The 18,028-nt window shown below is 32.5% G+C and overlaps 1 protein-coding gene across 1 annotated transcript; it reads right to left on the bottom strand.

Annotated features, from left to right (window-relative positions):
* Window positions 1-509: 509 nt before the first annotated feature.
* Window positions 510-13,643, bottom strand: LOC127736089 (serine/threonine-protein phosphatase 2A 55 kDa regulatory subunit B alpha isoform-like). The gene is made up of 8 exons (XM_052246607.1): window positions 13,476-13,643; window positions 13,295-13,366; window positions 10,299-10,396; window positions 8,377-8,542; window positions 6,980-7,270; window positions 5,615-5,779; window positions 3,674-3,935; window positions 510-2,766 (listed from the first exon to the last, which is right to left on the bottom strand). The coding sequence occupies exons 1-8, from the start codon at window positions 13,480-13,482 to the stop codon at window positions 2,490-2,492; spliced, it is 1,338 nt and encodes a 445-aa protein (XP_052102567.1). The 5' UTR covers window positions 13,483-13,643; the 3' UTR covers window positions 510-2,489.
* Window positions 13,644-18,028: the final 4,385 nt, after the last annotated feature.

Genomic DNA, 18,028 nt, shown 5'->3' on the forward strand with positions numbered 1-18,028 from the left:
TTATAAAACTCAAGCTTGTACAATTTCTTTCATGCTGTTGCAAGATCCTTAAAATCCAATTTACACAATATTTGTTACATAAATGCTTAATATCTCTTTCAATAACTTCCAGGTACATGTTGTAAAAAGCACAAGCCACTTCAAATTATGTACAGCTGTTCTCTCCCTTGTCCAAAGTTTACCCCCTAAAAAATGAAAACAGCATTCATAAATTTGACAAGTCCGAGTCATTTTTCTGGATATCTCTCTTAATCGAGAGCACTTCACCCAAAACAGTTGATAAGCCAAGGATCAATAAATACTTCAGCTATATAACCAAAAAAAGTGCATAAAAATGAATAGCCATATCCACCTACGGAACCGGAGTTTCAAAAAAATTTCTAGTAACAAGTTGATGATCAGAGACCTAATTATTTCCAAATTTTTTCAAACAAATTTGGATACTACAAGATTATATATAACCATTTACATTCAACTACATTGAACTGGCCCTAACATAGAAAAGCATGTATACTTCATGTTTTTTATTAATTTTTTTTTTTTGCAATTTCATTGTTTGACATAAAAAATAATACTTTTCAACAAAAAACATATTGGTTCACATAAATATAACAATACTTCACAATCAGGTACATGATCATTATTGTTAATCTCAGATACATAATTAGTATAACGAACCTAATCCTAGTAGCACATTTGGCATTTCAAAATTAGATAAGTGGACCTCAGAATTGTATACCAATGCTCCTTATGGGGTAGACAGTTTTAACAGTTGATGTTAAGTTTTATTTCCTGGAATGTTATATATAAATCACAAATACCTGAAATCTAAGAGATAACCCCTGGTATTTTACAGGCAAGACAAGACAGTCGGTCTAAATTAGAGACATTCAATTTTGAAATTTGAAAGTGCAGACTACATTTTGTAACAATATGTAAAAAATCTTTTTTTTGGTACTAGAGAATGATTTGTCCGTAAAACATGTATGTCCCACTGTTTTCATGGGCAGTTATTACAACATTGCATTTGAAACATTTTTTTGTTGAATTTGAAATTGTAGGTGATGATGACCAAACAAAATGCAGAATAAGTATGTCCCATGTTTATAAACATTTGATAACTATAGAGGATTATAGTGATAACATTTCATTGATATACCACAATAAGTATCACTGCTCCTAACATGTAAACAGTTGGAATACAATAGTGTTAGAAGATTGTTAATGAACAGTCCTTAACCACAGTAGACAGATAAACAAAAAGGAGTAACACCATGCATTCATTTTCCACCTTAGAACGGGGCATAAAATGCTAATCTAGGAATTCTATTTGAACTAAATGGCAAGTTTTGTCAATTAGAAAATAAATACTAAACAAAGTAATGATACTGTTGAAAAGTTTGTCAAAAAAGTCCCCTTAGACCCCAAACCCCAAAATATATGTACCCCTGGGGTGTCACCCTATATATCATTCAATTCATCTTGACATGTTGAACAAGAAAATATATGGCTTAGGGGCAGGGGCCTCAACCATTTTCAAGATATTTGAATATTCTCAAAAGGCAGTGGTTGGGGATGAAAATGGGTACCGACCAAATACAGCAAGTCTCCAAACTTCATTTGGGAGAATTAATAAACCAGGTAGTTGGTTTACAACCAAACACATACACCAGTATCACATTTATGATGTTGTTTAAAGTGGTCCTCTATTATTGAGATAGTGACAGCACTAAATCTGCAGTTATATATTAAATACGAACTACACTGTACAATGTACATGAGAAATGATCTGTTTTAAGAATATTCTTCACTCTCATACTTGCACCAACTTTTTCATATATGTGTTTCATCTGCACCAAGTATTTGCCATTTTATAAAATTCTGCCATCCATCTCTAGAATCTTGACTTATATTTCAGTTGAATCCTATTATAAAGAGACTGTGGAGATTATTTAGAATTATTTGAAGGTCAAATTTAATGTGAGAATTAATTTGAGGAACATATAGTTGGACCTTACTGGAAGCTTTCAAAAATGAAAATCCTAAATAAGCAACATATAAACCTAAGTTGCTGACTGACTAGGCTTGAGCATTAGGTTGAGTTTATCTGAACACACAAAATACTATTGCACCGTCACAGAGCTCAACCAACTTTACAATTCTTTGGCAAATATTATTTGAGGAAATGCTGACAGCAGACCTGCAGCTGTAAGAAAATAATCACATATATTTGGGGTCCAACTTGTTACAATATATATGACTATTGTTCACATTATCATTTATAAAATTGTTTGAAAAAATACAAAACATCCATTCATTTTACAGCTTATCTGTCAATATTCTGTAGTGACACCAACTGACTCTTTAAGTAGACTATGGAAGAACTCTCACCATCGATGTTAGCACTTATGTCCAGTAGCACTTACAGACCTTTGTCCTTCAAGTTGTATCAGCACTATATGAAATTTTAACTATGCGTCTTATTCACATCAATCTTTACTTTGGAAAATGTACAAATTATTTGTGGCTGCTACGGCTAAAATATTCTCATTAGGATGCCAAGCTGTGTGAAGAATTTTCTTATTGAAGTCTAAACAATCGACACTTATTTCTTCTTTTTTCCGTTTTCCACCCGTACAAACTTTTCTTGGTTTGAGAATTGTTCTAGGCTTCATATTTTCTCTACTGGCCTCTAAAGTATTATCACGCTTACTCTCCCTGTCAAACATCCTGAAGAAGTTGTTGTATGACCCAGTCATAATGTTCCTATAATATATAAATTAAGAACTTCAAGGCCTAATTTAAATGGAAAATATTTATTCTTTTAACAAAACTTCTTTTTGTTCCTTCTATTTTCTATAAAAATGGTTAAAATTTCTATATGCTATGTTCATATAAGGTCAAATAGCATTTTTGGTTTACAATACATTACAGTTCCTATACAGAGTCATTTTTATAAACAAAGGGAAATAATCACGAGATACCTTTCAGGCTAAATTATCATATTTTATAAATAAATAAAAAACATTTCTTCTGATAACTGCCTTTCTCAGTTGGTTTGCAGCAGATTTCTATGAATGCTTATTTACACAATAAACATGATAAATATATAAACATTGTATAATAACTTCCATCTAATATATATTTTCGTCATCTATTGCAGAGGACTATATATAAGGGTTCTTTTTTTTGTGTGTGTTACAAGTTGTAAAGTCTCTTGCTGCTGAGGACAATATATCGACCTCCAAGGGCTCTCTCTTTTGTGTTACTGTAAATTCAGAAATTATTGCGTGCATTTATTATCGTGATTTTTGAATAATGGTCAAATGTGCGAGATTTATTATAGCGATTTCAGGAAAATCTCCATACAAATATATATCAGAATGTGAGTTTTTATTGCGATCATCACAAAGTCGCATTAATAAAAACCTAGCAATAATTTCTAAATTTACAGTATTTACATCAACCTTAAATCTCCATTAATTCTGTAGCCAAATTTAATTTAAAAATTTCTAATCAATATTTTCAATGTCCATGGCATGTGAATTTCTTCTACTTCATATTGAAAAGAACTTGTGTCTATACTTGATATATGTACAGCAATTGTAATGCAGAGTTCTTTTTCATTACAACTACTATATTATTTTCTCTACGTACAATCAATATTCCTTACCTATCATCACCACTCCATGAACACTCAAACTTGTCAAATATACAGTCATTTTCATATAAGGAACATAATTTACTTCGTAAATATTCATGAACTTGATATGTTTCTATTGGCTTTGTGTCCATTTGCAGGTCCCATACTTTAACAGACAAATAGTCTCTAGTCACCATGTAGCGACCATTATGACTAAATTTAACATCAGATATACTAGATATAATCTCTGAGAAAAAACTTCTATTTGTAGGGTCTTCTGGTTCCTCAAATACTGTAAATATAATAGATAAGAATGTAAGCAGATTTCAGTTTTGCATTTACAAAACAAAACAAACAAAAAGACAAGACAAGAAATTTTTCAACTTACAGCAATCAGAATTTACAAATGATTTTTTCAGATTTCTTGGTTAAAATAATAGAAGAAAAATTTGTAAAATGTTCAGTGGAACACTGTGATTGCTGCTGTAAGTGTAAAAATGTAATGTTGACTGCCAAGTCCACTTCTCAGTAAAATACAGAAAAAAATTATTTAACTTTTATCTTCAGTGCTCTTTCCTGATCATGCAGAAGCTACTGTCCAAGTTTCGTAACAATCCATAAAGTTTTAAAAAGGTTATTTATTACTGAAAAATTTAACTCCACACTATGTAAAGTAAACTGCACAAAATTTTGCTTCAGACACATCTTTTAATAATAAAGAAGCATCTGTCTAAGTTTAACAAAATATTATGCAAGTTTGGCAAATGTTGTCAAGTGTAATATAATGTTTTAACTTTAAAGAGCTAGGTTTTCTTCATGTGGATTTTTTTTGTTATGTTAAATACCATAGTGTAACAGCTCAGCATGTTTTCTCATGTGATAAACAAAGGTGTTTCTAATAATATCTTTAAGTGTTTTTGTCATGTGTAATAAATATATACGATGTTAGGCCATTGGAAATTGAATGTTGGTTTCCCTGCACACACACAAACAGTAAAAGTGACGCTACCAAAAGTTGTACTTGATCTGAGTTTTGTGGTAATAAGCATTGTGTATAAGTTTCATAACATCTGGTTGAGGACTAACTTAAGTTAGAGAACAGAAACCAAAAATTCAGAAAATTTTCCATTTGTAAAGGGGCATAACTCTACAATGGTTAAAGTGACGCAACCAAAATTCAAACTTGATCTGTGTTTTGTGGTAATAAGCATCATGTATTAGATTCAACACTTTTTGTTTGTGTTTTGTGGTAATAAGCATTGTGTATCAGATTCATAACACTTGGTTGAGGCAAACTTAAGTTAGAGAACGGAAACGAAAAATTCAGCAAATTTTTCCATTTGTAAACGGAAACAGAAACCAATTTTGTCACGTACACGGGTAAAACTTAACAGCAAAAAAAAAATGGGTTAATGAATTTGATTTCTGGTCATATAAAATTGTTGAATTTGCATTAAATTCTTTTATTGAACATAATTATCAGATTTATTTCCCCCTGTAAAAATGTTTTGGAAATTTTGAATCAAGTGCTTTCAGAATTTGTAAAATAAATGGGGAATGTGTCCATGGGACACAGATGATGCCCCCGCTTGCACATCGTATAAAGTTATAAAGGGACAAAACTGAAGAACATTAAAAGTGACGCTACCCAAATTTGTACTTGATCTGAGTTTTGTGTTAATAAGTATTGTGTATAAGTTTCATAACATTTGGTTGAGGTAAACTCAAGTTAGAGAACGGAAACAAACTTTGGAGGCGGACAAGGGTTAAACTTTATGCCCCCTCTGCTACGGCAGGGGCATAAAAAAAAAAGCAGGGAGATAAAATCATATTGAATTTCTGCTTCAATATTTTCTTATTTCAGTAAAAATCTGGACCTATCACATGACATTCCAGATGGCATAGTATAGATTCTAGTACAACTATAGACACATGACTCTTCATTCAATCCAAACAGACCCAATAACTTACGTTTTGCATGCTTATCACATAGTGCTTGTTGACGCATATCACAAAGTCTGATTGTTCCTTTACTACTACTATATACAAATAAGTTACATTCTAATGGGTGGAACTCAGCTGCTGTTATTACTTCTGTCAATTCCTCCATATTGGCAGGCTTGATATCAACAATATCTGTTCAAGTTAAGGTCATATACATGTAGAATGTTAACTATAGCTGGCTATGTATGTTCAACTGTGTAAACTGAAAATAAAGAAAGGACTACCAACAAGTTACATGTACTTGTTACATATATATACTGTAGATTTCTAGAGCAATTTATTTTCACTAGAAAATTACAGGGAATATAATCATCGTCGTGAATATGTAATACTTGGATCTTCCCTTATTTAAATACATCAAGTATTAGTGAGCGTGCTCACATACCCCACATCCCCACATTGTCATTGGAGAAATAAAATAAGTGTAAGAAAAAAAAAATTGTATCAGAAAAAAAAATTGAATCATAATTTCCTGTCAATATGCACATCTACATAGTATGTCCTTATTATCTACACAGTTTCATGAAATTCTGTTGTGTGGTTTGAGAGGGGTTGCAATGACAAAAGGTTGCAGTAGTATATTGGGCAAATAAGTTCAAAGGGGCGTAACTCCTGGAAAAAAAATTGAATCGTAATTTCCTGTCGATATGCACATCTACGTAGTATGTCCTTATTATCTACACAGTTTCATGAAATTCTGTTTTGTGGTTTGAGAGGAGTTGCGATGACAAAAGGTTGCAGTAGTATATTGGGCAAATAAGTTCAAAGGGGTGTAACTCCTGGAAAAAAAAATGAATCGTAATTTCCTGTCGATATACACATCTACGTAGTATGTCCTTATTATCTGAAAAGGTTTCATGAAGTTCTGTTGTGTGGTTTGAGAGGAGTTGCGATGACAAAAATTTGCAGTAGTATATTTGGCAAATAAGTTCAAAGGGGCGTAACTCCTGGAAAAAAAATTGAATCGTAATTTCCTGTTAAAATGCACAGCTACATAGTATGTCCTTATTATCTAAAAAGGTTTCGTGAAATTCTGTAGTGTGGTTTGAGAGGAGTTGCGATGACAAGAAATAGGACTGACGGACGGACAGACGGGTCAAAAACATTATACCCTCCACAACTCGTTGAGTGGGGTATAATAAATGTGATGAACACTAGAGAAACAAGTTTTGACATCTGAAATGAGCCATCATTGTTAGTCATTAACCCCCCGAAAAAGTCTGTATTATCTAATTTTTTCAACTAAACAATTTTCACTTATATTAAGAAACTCTATTTAACATCTTTCCTCAATAAAACTGTTGCAGAAAAAAAGTAATTAAATAAGGATACTGAAGCTTTGATCTGTGACTTCCATGTGCCAAAGGTTAATCCTAAGGTCATCAGCAGACAAATAAGTTTCCTGGTCACTATTAACTGATATAGAGTTGATGTGATAGGTATGAGCATTAGCAAATATTCTACGAGGACTAGCCTCCACCATTAGTTCCATGGGCTTGAAGATGGGAACCCTCAGTGATGTAATAGAGGTAGAATCTCTCATTATGCCAGTCTCATCTTTCAGATTGAAACCTTCTGGTCTCTTGTCCCTCTCTGTAACCTTCCATAATTTGATAGTTTTATCTAAAATATAAGTGAAACAAAATACAATATGTATTACTGTGCAGGGCTTCGGAATTTTTTTGAAAATGCACTTACCCATGGAAAAGTTATCTCACAATTTTACTTTACCGCATCAGTTTTCACTTTCCCGTTCTTATTTTTTTTAAAGTCTGATAAAATATTTATGCAAACTCATGGCTTCATGATCTCCATTATTGTTTACTGACATTAAATAACTCACTACCGCTGTAAACGCAAGGAAACAAGTGATTACTTCAAGGAACCAGTTTCTGAACTGGATTTTGTCCAATAACAGACTTTGTCAAACAAGAATATGACGCACCGGAAAGTACCACTATAGATGATTTACTTACCCGATGGGAAACTGGTACCTGCGTTTTCGTTTACCCGACAATTTTTTTTACCTTCCCCGGGAAATGGGAATTCCGAAGCCCTGCTGTATTTTGATTGTAAGTGTTGCTCTCCACTATAATCCTTAACCAATAATTGCAATTTGTTTTATCAAACAAAACTGTACAAGAAGTCAGTAATTTTAAACAACTGCTGTATAAAACCAAAGAACTTGAGAACGGTGAAATTGACTCTACCAAAATTCTAAATTGATCTGTGTTAGGTAATAATAAGCATTGTGTACAAGTTTCATAACATTTGGTTGGTGCAAAAGTAAAGTTAGTGGAAACAGCAAATTTATTAATTTTTCCATTTATAAAGGGACATTACTCAAGAACGGTGAAAGTGACACCATCCAAATTCAAAGGTGATCTGCGTTAGGTTGTATTAAGCATTGTGTATAAGTTTCATATCAAATTAAGTTGAGGCAAACAAAAGTAAGAGAACGGAAACTAATTTAAGGTTGTATGGATGTACAGAGAGACAAGGGTAAACCTGTTCCATAAAAATTAGCTTTTTGTTCTCTAAAACTTTTTATAACTTTCTTCAACAGAGAAATATAGACTTGAGAGGACTTGCAAGGCAATTTCCTATATTATTAATATTTCCAAAGTTGATCAGCACTTGATTTTTGAACTTGTTTGAGACATTGCTGAATAAGTTGGCATATATAGTTTGTCCTATTATAATCTTTCAAACGAACTAATTTTGTTTACCATTAGTAGAGAGTAAAAAATTTGCTGGGTTTGTTCTTTTTAACCATCTGATTTTATTGATCTTCTCTTCTATTTCTAAACTTTTCAGGTAATCAAATTCTGGCTCATGACTCTGGAAAGTGCTGTATACATTATATTCCCCACGACGTGGTACAGATACCTTCCCCTGTAAAGTAGATTAATAACAATACAAATGAAAGTAGATGCAGGATTCATGTAAATATCAATGAGACATTATCTCACAACATGAAATAAACAGAACATCTGTCCCATGCAAGTTTTCAACAATAATCAATGTATACACCATAAAAATTTCTCTTTTGAAAGGGCTGGACTGACATCAGATCGGTATGATATTAACAATCATATTGTAATGTCATACCGATCTGATGCCAGTCCAGCCCTTTCAAAATGATTTGACTATTCAGATTTTAAAAATTATTGTGTGTATATAGTGAATTGTCTGACGATACTTTACAGATGTTAAGCATGTAAATATAACGAAAGCTTTAATTTATAGCCTAGTTGGTTGAGCGGTCTAAGGCGCTGGACACAAGTGATTTGCATATCTAACATTGTTGTTTTGTGACAAAGTCACCAAGTTTATATATATTTTGTCTCAAATTTAGCCCAACAATGTTAGATCTTTTGTTCTTCCCTCAGCAGGGTTCGAACCCTTGCTTCTGTAACACAGTACATGATGTATAGTGGCAAGAAGATGGTGCACCTTTCAGATCAGCTATTTTGTCATGTTAAGTATGATAATGTTAATTACCATGCCGCCACATCAAATTTTAATTTTATCATACACGTCTAAACATGTGACAACTATACGACAGACATTCTCCATCAGATAACACGTGGTTATACAGGGCTAACACCATAATATATATATAATTCATCTCAAATTTAGATCTTGAAATTTGCATTAGCAAATTTTTGTTCTTCCCTCAGCGGGATTAGAACCCTTGCTTCTGTGACATCGTGGCAACACTGTCTGCACCGTGTCCAGCGCCCTAGACCACTTGACATATATATATCACTTTTTTACACAACATCTGATTTGTTTATATCTTTTTCTTATATTTTTATATATGTAATAATGAAATACTGACAAAAAATGAAAGTACATATTTAGCATGTTATTATAAAGCCTATCCAAAAAGGGGTTGGTTTTTGTATCATGCATAAGAATAAAGCACAAATTTTTTTTTATTGCTAGCTTGAAATTATCTTTCTATAAATTTAAAAAAAAAATTATAAACATTGCTGTTTGCTTAGATACATATATATAGTAATTTCTATTCATTTTGTTTAAAATTTAATGATAACAAAATGATGCTAGCTAGAAGAGAAGTCTTTTGCTTCTGAAAAATAAAACTTTAGAGGGAAAAAAAAGTTAAAATTAAATTTCCGCTTGCTCCCATTTTTTACAAGTATGTATACCTAGGAGTCCAAAGAATAAGGAATTAATTTGATGTAGCATTAGGGTTTTCTCTCTAAAAAATATATGGTCGGGATTATAACAAATTACAAGATAAAATTTAGAAAATATCAGGTCCTGTACATAGTGGTCTATAATTAAATAATGTACATGTTTACCATTTACCGGAACTCCTGTTGTTTGCAATTTGTCAATGTATGAATTTATGAGGTTTTATCATTTGCCCTTTTCTTTACATATTTTGATAAAATAGTTAGCAGTTACAACAATTAAGATGATGGTGAAAAGGCGAAGTTCTCGAAATCTATTTTCCCCTGGTGGTCCTTGAAGAAATCTTCTGGTCCTCACCATCATCTCTATTGCAAAATAGCAAAATTATGTCGGTCCTTTGCAAAATTTTGATCAGGACCTTTGTACCACCACTTTCAAGATCTCTGCAAACGTTTTGAAGGAATGCACATTTAAACTTTGAACTTACTGCTTTGTCACGCTGGAATATTACTACTCGTCCACCTTTGTCACCAGTAGCCAGAAGATCTCCTGTATTGTTGTACTCCACACAGGATATTATATCAGCTGTAACAAAGGACATTAAACAAAATCAGGTTTCATGTAATAATGCATGGAACAGACACAGATAGGTGTAATGAACAGCAGTAGATACATGTATGTCTGTGAAAAGAACCAGTCTGAAGACTTAAGAGATGTCTGCATATTGAGACTTATTCCCCTGGTACATCCATTTTAGTTGCTGCTGTGAAATTCAGTATTGAGAAGATGAAATTTAATTTTTTTTTTTCTTCTTTAAAGGGGTAAATGTCAAGGTCAGAGTGACCCAACTTTGATAAATGACACATCCCCATCCAAGAGGCATCGTCAACCTAAGTTCTAGCAAGAGTAATGCACAAGACCAAACTCCGATACATGACATACCCCCATTCCCATGATACAACTCCATACCATGTTTGGTTAACCAAAGTTTTACGTTGCACAAGTTGTGAGCCAGAAAGAATTGGACAAGTACTCACCTAAATAGGGACAAATGTCAAAAGTTAGTGTGACCTTACCATGCTATATGAAACCCCCCAGCCGAAGTGCATCTGTAATCTAAAATCCAATGATACAAAAAATGTACATGTACAGTTTAAGTTATGCGGATAACACGAACCGTGACAGGATGGATAGACATGGTGATTCATATATACCCTGCTAAAAGGGTTATAATTAATATAACAACAGCCCTTTGATAAATGTTTATGTAACAAGAAAAAATTAAAAAAGGAATTTGGAAGAATGTTTTAAACAAAATTTATTTCAACAGCATGACAAAAATCATCTCAATACAGGATATGGAAAGCTTGAAGGATCTAGCTATAATAGACTCTCATGGCTTCTGTTTTTGTCTTTTACTTTAGTAAATAATTTTACTCTTTAAATCAATGTTCAGGTTTCCACCAAATCCTTATAGCAGGTTTGATCTTCATTTAACCATGCAAAATTTAAGTTTCATAAACTGTACTATGAATTTATTATATGAAAAGGCATTATTTAAAGTATATTCCCTTACATTTAGCTATTATATTAAATGTGACATTTGGCCCTAGCAATTTAGTAAACTTTCTGTCCATTTACCCAGTAATTTACCACATAAGGACTGGTTTTTATGATGTTGTCCAGACTGTCCTGTCAAAATTTCAATTGACCAACATTTGTCGGCCTTTACCACTGGCCTGGTAGGTCATAAAACCTTGCATTCAGTTGATATTTGTGCACGAGAAAGCTTTTTGAATAATGTTTTAAACGCTGAATGAATTTTATTTCTCTGCTAGACAGAATATAAAGTTCTAACTACAATGTAGTACATGTAACATTGGCCAAGACCAGTGCAAGCAAACCAATCACTGGGAATAGGAATTTGGCATTCAGTATGTTCAGGGTCTGTTGTAAAATGGTTTCGAGGGGAAATGGAGAGAGAAAAACATTGTGATTTTTTTTTGAAGCATTAGCAGTCATTAATTTTATCAGGTTCACCTATTTTATGAACCCAAATTACATTATAGTACTATACACAAAGTCAGAGACATTTCCAAAACGTTATCAACTTGTAAGGAATGTTAATTACCCAACAGTAAACCACAAGTACAAAAATCTCAGGGTTCTATCAGTGAATTTTTGGAAATGCCAGAGACAGTTAAATTGTAAAAAACATCAATGTACATGGTCTTTTACATGAAAGATTCATTTTGAATTTCACAAGTGAATTATCCTGGTGTTTTTTTTGTTGTCAAGTCTTTTTCTATGCTTACCTGCTAACACGTGTACAGAATGTTGGTATCAGGTCTGTTCGCATCCCACACATTCGCCCCTGGGTTTGTTCACACCCTATTTTTATTCAAATACTAGATATTTTTTTTTGTGATTTGATGATTCATTATTAAATGCTAATTATGTACAACTGTGAATTGATATTTATAAAGCCAAATTTGGTATTTTTCTGTGTATGAAATTCATAATTTTTGTTATAACTAGCTTTGTAAAATTGATGTAACTACTGCATGTACTGTAGTTAGCTGGATAGTAGTCAATGGAGATTTAGTATCTTTCGCCTTTCTTTTACAAGTCTTAGATGAATGAACTTTGCCTTATGCTTCATGACATTTTTTTATTCATGATTCATTTCGTCAAAATAATTAATAAAACAATAAAACTCTTAAGGAAACCTGTTTATGTTTTTAGTATGTCACTTTATTTTGAAACAATAAGAAAAACTTATTTATAGCAATATACACTATTAAACTTAAACAGGATTAAAACTTTATTCAACACCAAACAAATAAAAGTGAAAGGGGGGAAACGGATCGAGATTCCAGAATGTTATTGTTTGAACAGTCAATTGGTTTTGAGATGTTCTATAGACTATGATATTAAGGGTATTCAGTGTGCCAAATCTGCAAACACGATTAAAACTTTATTCAACACCAAACCAATAAAAAGGGTGCAAAGGTGTGGGGTGCGAACGTGAAAGGGGGAAACGGACCCAGATTCCAGAATGTTGTCGTCTGAACAGTCAATTGGTTTTGAGATGTTCTTTAGACTATGATATGAAGGGTATTCAGTGTGCCAAATCTACAATCCCTTGACATAGAATCCCATACAGGATTAATATATGTAACTGCTGTTGCTTGCAATTTTCATGTAATAAAAGATAAATATTTTTTTGCAAATGACAAGTGTCTTGGTTTTGCAAATCGTTAAAAATCGGTGAAATTATTTATATATTATCATTCAACATAAATAGGAAACTTCATTTCTTAGTTTTTTTTAGGTCAATAATTTTAGTGACTTCAATGAGGAACATATTAGGGATCTCTCTAGTTTGATAAAGATATATAGATAAACTTATATATAATTTCTCTGTTAATGCCAATAATGGGGCGGGAAATCATCAACGAACAAAACTGATCAGATACAAACCTTCGGTAATATCTTCAGTCTCAATAGCACCTTTCACTTGCGAGAAACACCACTGTATATCCGCACCATTGCCTACAGAAAAATAACATGAGAAATTATCGTTAAGTTTACAAGAATCCATAATTTGAGGACATTTTTCAAGACAGGAAGTGCAAGATTATATGACTTGTATTTTACTTACCAGCCATTGCGGCACCAAAATATACACTCTACAAGGAACCTAAATATATATACTTCGCAAATTTAGTAATTTCTAATCAAATTCAAGGTTCTTAGCTTCCGATGACATTGGAATCGGAAGCCGGTGCCCTGATTCCTATTCAATATGGCGTAAATTTTAGATTCAGGACATGACGTCAAGCATAAGAATTTTGGGTAATAATAAATTAGAAAATTCCACCAAGTACCAATAAATGAAAGAGAAGGGACATAAATTAAAATTACACGTTTTTGATTCTTTTTGACACACTTAAAAACTAACTCATTAACAGTTAATCAGTTGATGAATAATAAAAAAAAAAAATCATCTTGTCAAAACCGATGTAACAAAAAAAGAGGAGGAAATTTCGAAAGCAAGAAAAAAGTAAAATCACAAAAATACTGAACTCCGAGGAAAATTCTATTTGAAAGTCCCTAATCACATGGCAAAATCAAATGTCAAAACACATCAAACGAATGGACAACAACTGTCATATTCCTGACTTGGTACAGGCATTTTCAAATGTAGAAAATGGTGGATTGAACCTGGTTTTATAGCGCTAAACCTCTCACTTGTACGACAGTCTCATCAACTTGATTCCGTTATATTTACAACGATGCGTGAACAAAACAGACATAATAAATAAAATAGTCAAAATATGGGTACAGCAGTCATCACTGTGTTACAGTATCAAAACAAACAAGAAAGCAAGAAAAGTTTGTTTACAAAATTAATAATGAACAGGTAACTTTTCTCATGAGTTTATTATCAGTAGAGCCTCCTCATGGGTTTTTTGATTATGTGATTACTTGGCCGTTTTTATTGTGATTATTTGATTACCAGACCAAGTATTTCATGATTATTTGATAATCTAGCACTGTATTTTTGATTATTTGATTATCTTGTTTAAAAAAATAATTAATGATTATGTGATTATGATTGGCAAAGAATTTGTGATTATGTGATTACTTGGACACCCCATGAGGGGCCTCATTATATAAAAATCGTGTGATTTTTTTGGATGACTGTAAAACATATTTTTTCCAAAAAAAATGTTACCTCGAGGAGCAGAAAACAGTTCTGTGTGAACATATAGTAAACTTCAAAAAGGGAATACATGGTAAACGAATGACCTCTCATATCACCAAATTATTTTATAAATAAAAAAGTACACATAAATGATAGTGATATGAATTTTTAATTTACTAAAACTACTTCTGATAAAGTATTTAAGAAAAGAATAAAATCAACATTAAAAAGTCTATGGCTAGGTGCCGATGGCGTTCCTGCTTACAGAATGTAAAGAAGTTATTGCACCACAACTGACAACACTTATTAAATTCATAAGTAGAAAATAGCTGTTTTCTAATTAGTAAATCGTGGCCACAACTAATATATTTTTTTTCTAGAGCGTAGAATGACCCAAATAAGCTTTCATAGTTTTCCCAAGTAGATCGAAAGATGCATCTGACTAAAAAAAATATGACCCCTTATTAAAATCCAATTACTGAACTGTCAGTGTTAAATCAGTGTTCTTCCAATATTTTCTAAAATTAAATTTAAGATCAAAGGTTTTTGAGTTACAATTGTAAGATTGTCTCGACAAATTGTTTAATCCTGTTTTAATAGTGAGCTTTTAACGTAGACATGGATGTCAGATCAGACTTCTCAGATGACTGGAAGACTGGCGTGAAGCCCTTGATAAAAACCAATTCAGTGCTGCAGTACTTATGGATTTTTCTAGGCTTAAAAACGATTGTTTGCCTCACTAGATTTTAGAAGATAAATTTTCTTCATATGGTGTTTTTCTTCAACATCGGTTGATCTCCCTAAATATTATTTGACAAACAGAGGCCAACAAATTTAAATAATCAGCATTCTGAGTAGTTGGGCTGACAGTACTAAAGGCCAACGGTACCATATGTCTCAGTGTTGGGATCCTTATTATGTAATCTGTTCATTAACTATATATTTATGTATATTTGTGTTTGTTCACTCCCTATATGAATATACAGACGATAATACTTAGTCCATTTGTATTCGGAATTAAGATGAATTACTTCAAAAAGGCCCGGAATTTGATCCATCAACAAACATGTCCGCAGTTGAAAAAATAGAACATAGGAGTAAACTGCAGTTTTTGACTTATATCTCAAAACCTAAACTGTTAGAGCAAAACTGACAAGGGAAATATGATTAGCAGGTTAAGGTCTATTTTCTGAGAAATTTTAAGAAGAAAATCGGACAACCCATTTTTGAGTTATTGGTCCTGAAATGTCTGTTTTTAGCAAATATCACAGTTTTTGGTTATTATCATGAAAACTATTATAGTTAGAGAACTTAAAGTAGAAAAAATTACCAGAACAATAACATCTACAAATAAAGCAAGACTGCCAAATCGTCAATTGACTATACTTATAGGAGTTATTACCATCGAAAGACGATTTAAACCCATTTTTGTATTGTTTTTTTTTTAGAAACTATGATAGATAGAGAGAAACTGCAAACAACAAAAACGTTCAGCAAAATAAGATCTACAAATAAGTCATCATGTAGCACAATAAGATCTACAAATAAATCTGTAAGACCGAAATTGTCAATTAATTCTATACACAGGCAAAATTTGCTCACGTGAATTTCACATGAATCTCACATGGAATTCACGTGAGATTCACCTCAAACGAGCTTATGTATATACATGAAACTTACGCGAAAATTTTCATGTGAATTGCACGTGAATCTCACGTGAAATTTTTCACATGAATTTCACGTGAACTTTACAAAAAAAAGAAAGAAAAAATTGGTGTTTTTCATAGTTTTGATTAAATTTGAAAAATGAGATGTAATTTGAATTACGTTATTCTAAAAATTCACTTCAATTTCACGTGAAAAAAAATCATGTGATTTTCATGTGAAATTCGTGTGACTTTCACATGAGATTCACGTGAAACTCATATGAACTGATTTCACGTGAGTTTCACGTACAAGGTCGTTTGAGGTGAAATTCACGTGAAATTGATGTGAGTGAAATTTCCCTGTGTATAGGAGTTATTGCCACTGAGGGATGATTTTTACCCCTTTTTTGAGAAACTATAGCTGATTGAGAGAATATTCAAAAAGCTAAAATGATCAGCAAAATAAGATCTGCAAATCAGACGTAACTTGGCGGAATGAGGAAATAGTTTTGTAAATAATATTATTTATAAAACTGAACTCTTATATGAGTTATTTTCCTTGAAAGACGAATTTTACGTTTATTTTGAAGATACTATGGTAGGTAGAAAGAAACTGAAACCAGCAAAAATGTTCAGCACAAAAAGATCTACAAATGAGCCAGCAGGCCGAAATCGTAGATAGATTCCTTATAGGAATTATTGTCCCTTAATGTAGAATTTTACCAATTTGTTTTCAGAAACTACAGCAGATAAGGAGAAACTTTTTAAAAAATAGTAAAATTTTCAGCAAAATAAGATCCATTTACCAGTCACATGACCATGACGGATAAGTCAACTGAATTATATCCATTAATATCTTCTAAAACACCGTCCCTTGATGACTCTTTAAAAGTGACAATGACTATGACTATGACTAAGAAATAAATAATGTATAGCTGGTTCTAAATGGTCGTCAGTTGATGAACTCAGCATTGTGGTGACGTACAGACCATCATTGTTATGCACTGCCCATGATAAGAACTATTTTTCAAAGAGGCGAAAGAGACCAAAGAGATATTCAAACTCATAAGTCGAAAACAAACTGTCAATGCCATGGCAAACATTGAAAAACGACCAAAAGATAAACAGTATACAAAACCCAACATAGAAAACTAATAACTGAGCAACACGAACCCCACCAAAAAAAAGGGGAATGATATCAGGTGCTCCGGAAGAGTAAGCATATCCTGTATCACATTTATAACCCGTCGTGTTACTCATGTAAGTAGAAACCCGGTCATAAGTCTACTTCTGAAGGTCACATTCGAGGGAAATGGGAGGGGATTATGGTTACGACAATTGGAACAGGTCCGTCATCATCAGAGAAACAGATATTCCATAACGGTCAACAAACTCGTGATGGCATCCGTAAAATTTTCGAAATGACTTCAACTTCATCCTTGGAGCTCTTGGTTTAATAGCTTCCTTGTAAGCAGCATCCCTCTATCAAGGAAATCATGATAAAAAATGCAAGCTCTGGAATACCATATCAACTGGGAGATATAAAGAATTTCATCATTTGTTATTATTATTATATGTACTTCATATTTATGAAGGCGCTGCTGGAATGTTGCTGCATAGAAATGGAAAGTTTACAACTGGGAAGCTGAAATAATCTTTTTGTCGTAAAGTTTTGTTCTCAACGGACCCTCATTGTGAATTTCTAAATGCAAGTCAATATATCAGGCAGACCTAACTGTATCGGTTGTATATTTAATTTCAAGTTCGATGGGATTGATGCGTTCAACATAGTAACCAAATGCTGAATTACTTAGTTAGAGGACATCATATAGCGGAACATGAAGTTAAAGTATAATGCTA

The sequence above is a fragment of the Mytilus californianus genome, unplaced genomic scaffold, assembly GCF_021869535.1.
Source record: "Mytilus californianus isolate M0D057914Y unplaced genomic scaffold, xbMytCali1.0.p SCAF_3, whole genome shotgun sequence".
NCBI classification, from domain to species: Eukaryota; Metazoa; Mollusca; class Bivalvia; order Mytilida; family Mytilidae; genus Mytilus; species Mytilus californianus.

Excerpts from the sequence above, each read along its gene's own strand:
- LOC127736089 (XM_052246607.1), bottom strand. Across the intron at positions 8,543-10,298 it reads TATTCCAGCGTGACAAAGCA|GGGAAGGTATCTGTACCACG; the intron begins GTAAGTTCAAAG and ends TCTACTTTACAG. Across the intron at positions 7,271-8,376 it reads TTTTTTACTCTCTACTAATG|ATAAAACTATCAAATTATGG; the intron begins GTAAACAAAATT and ends CTTATATTTTAG.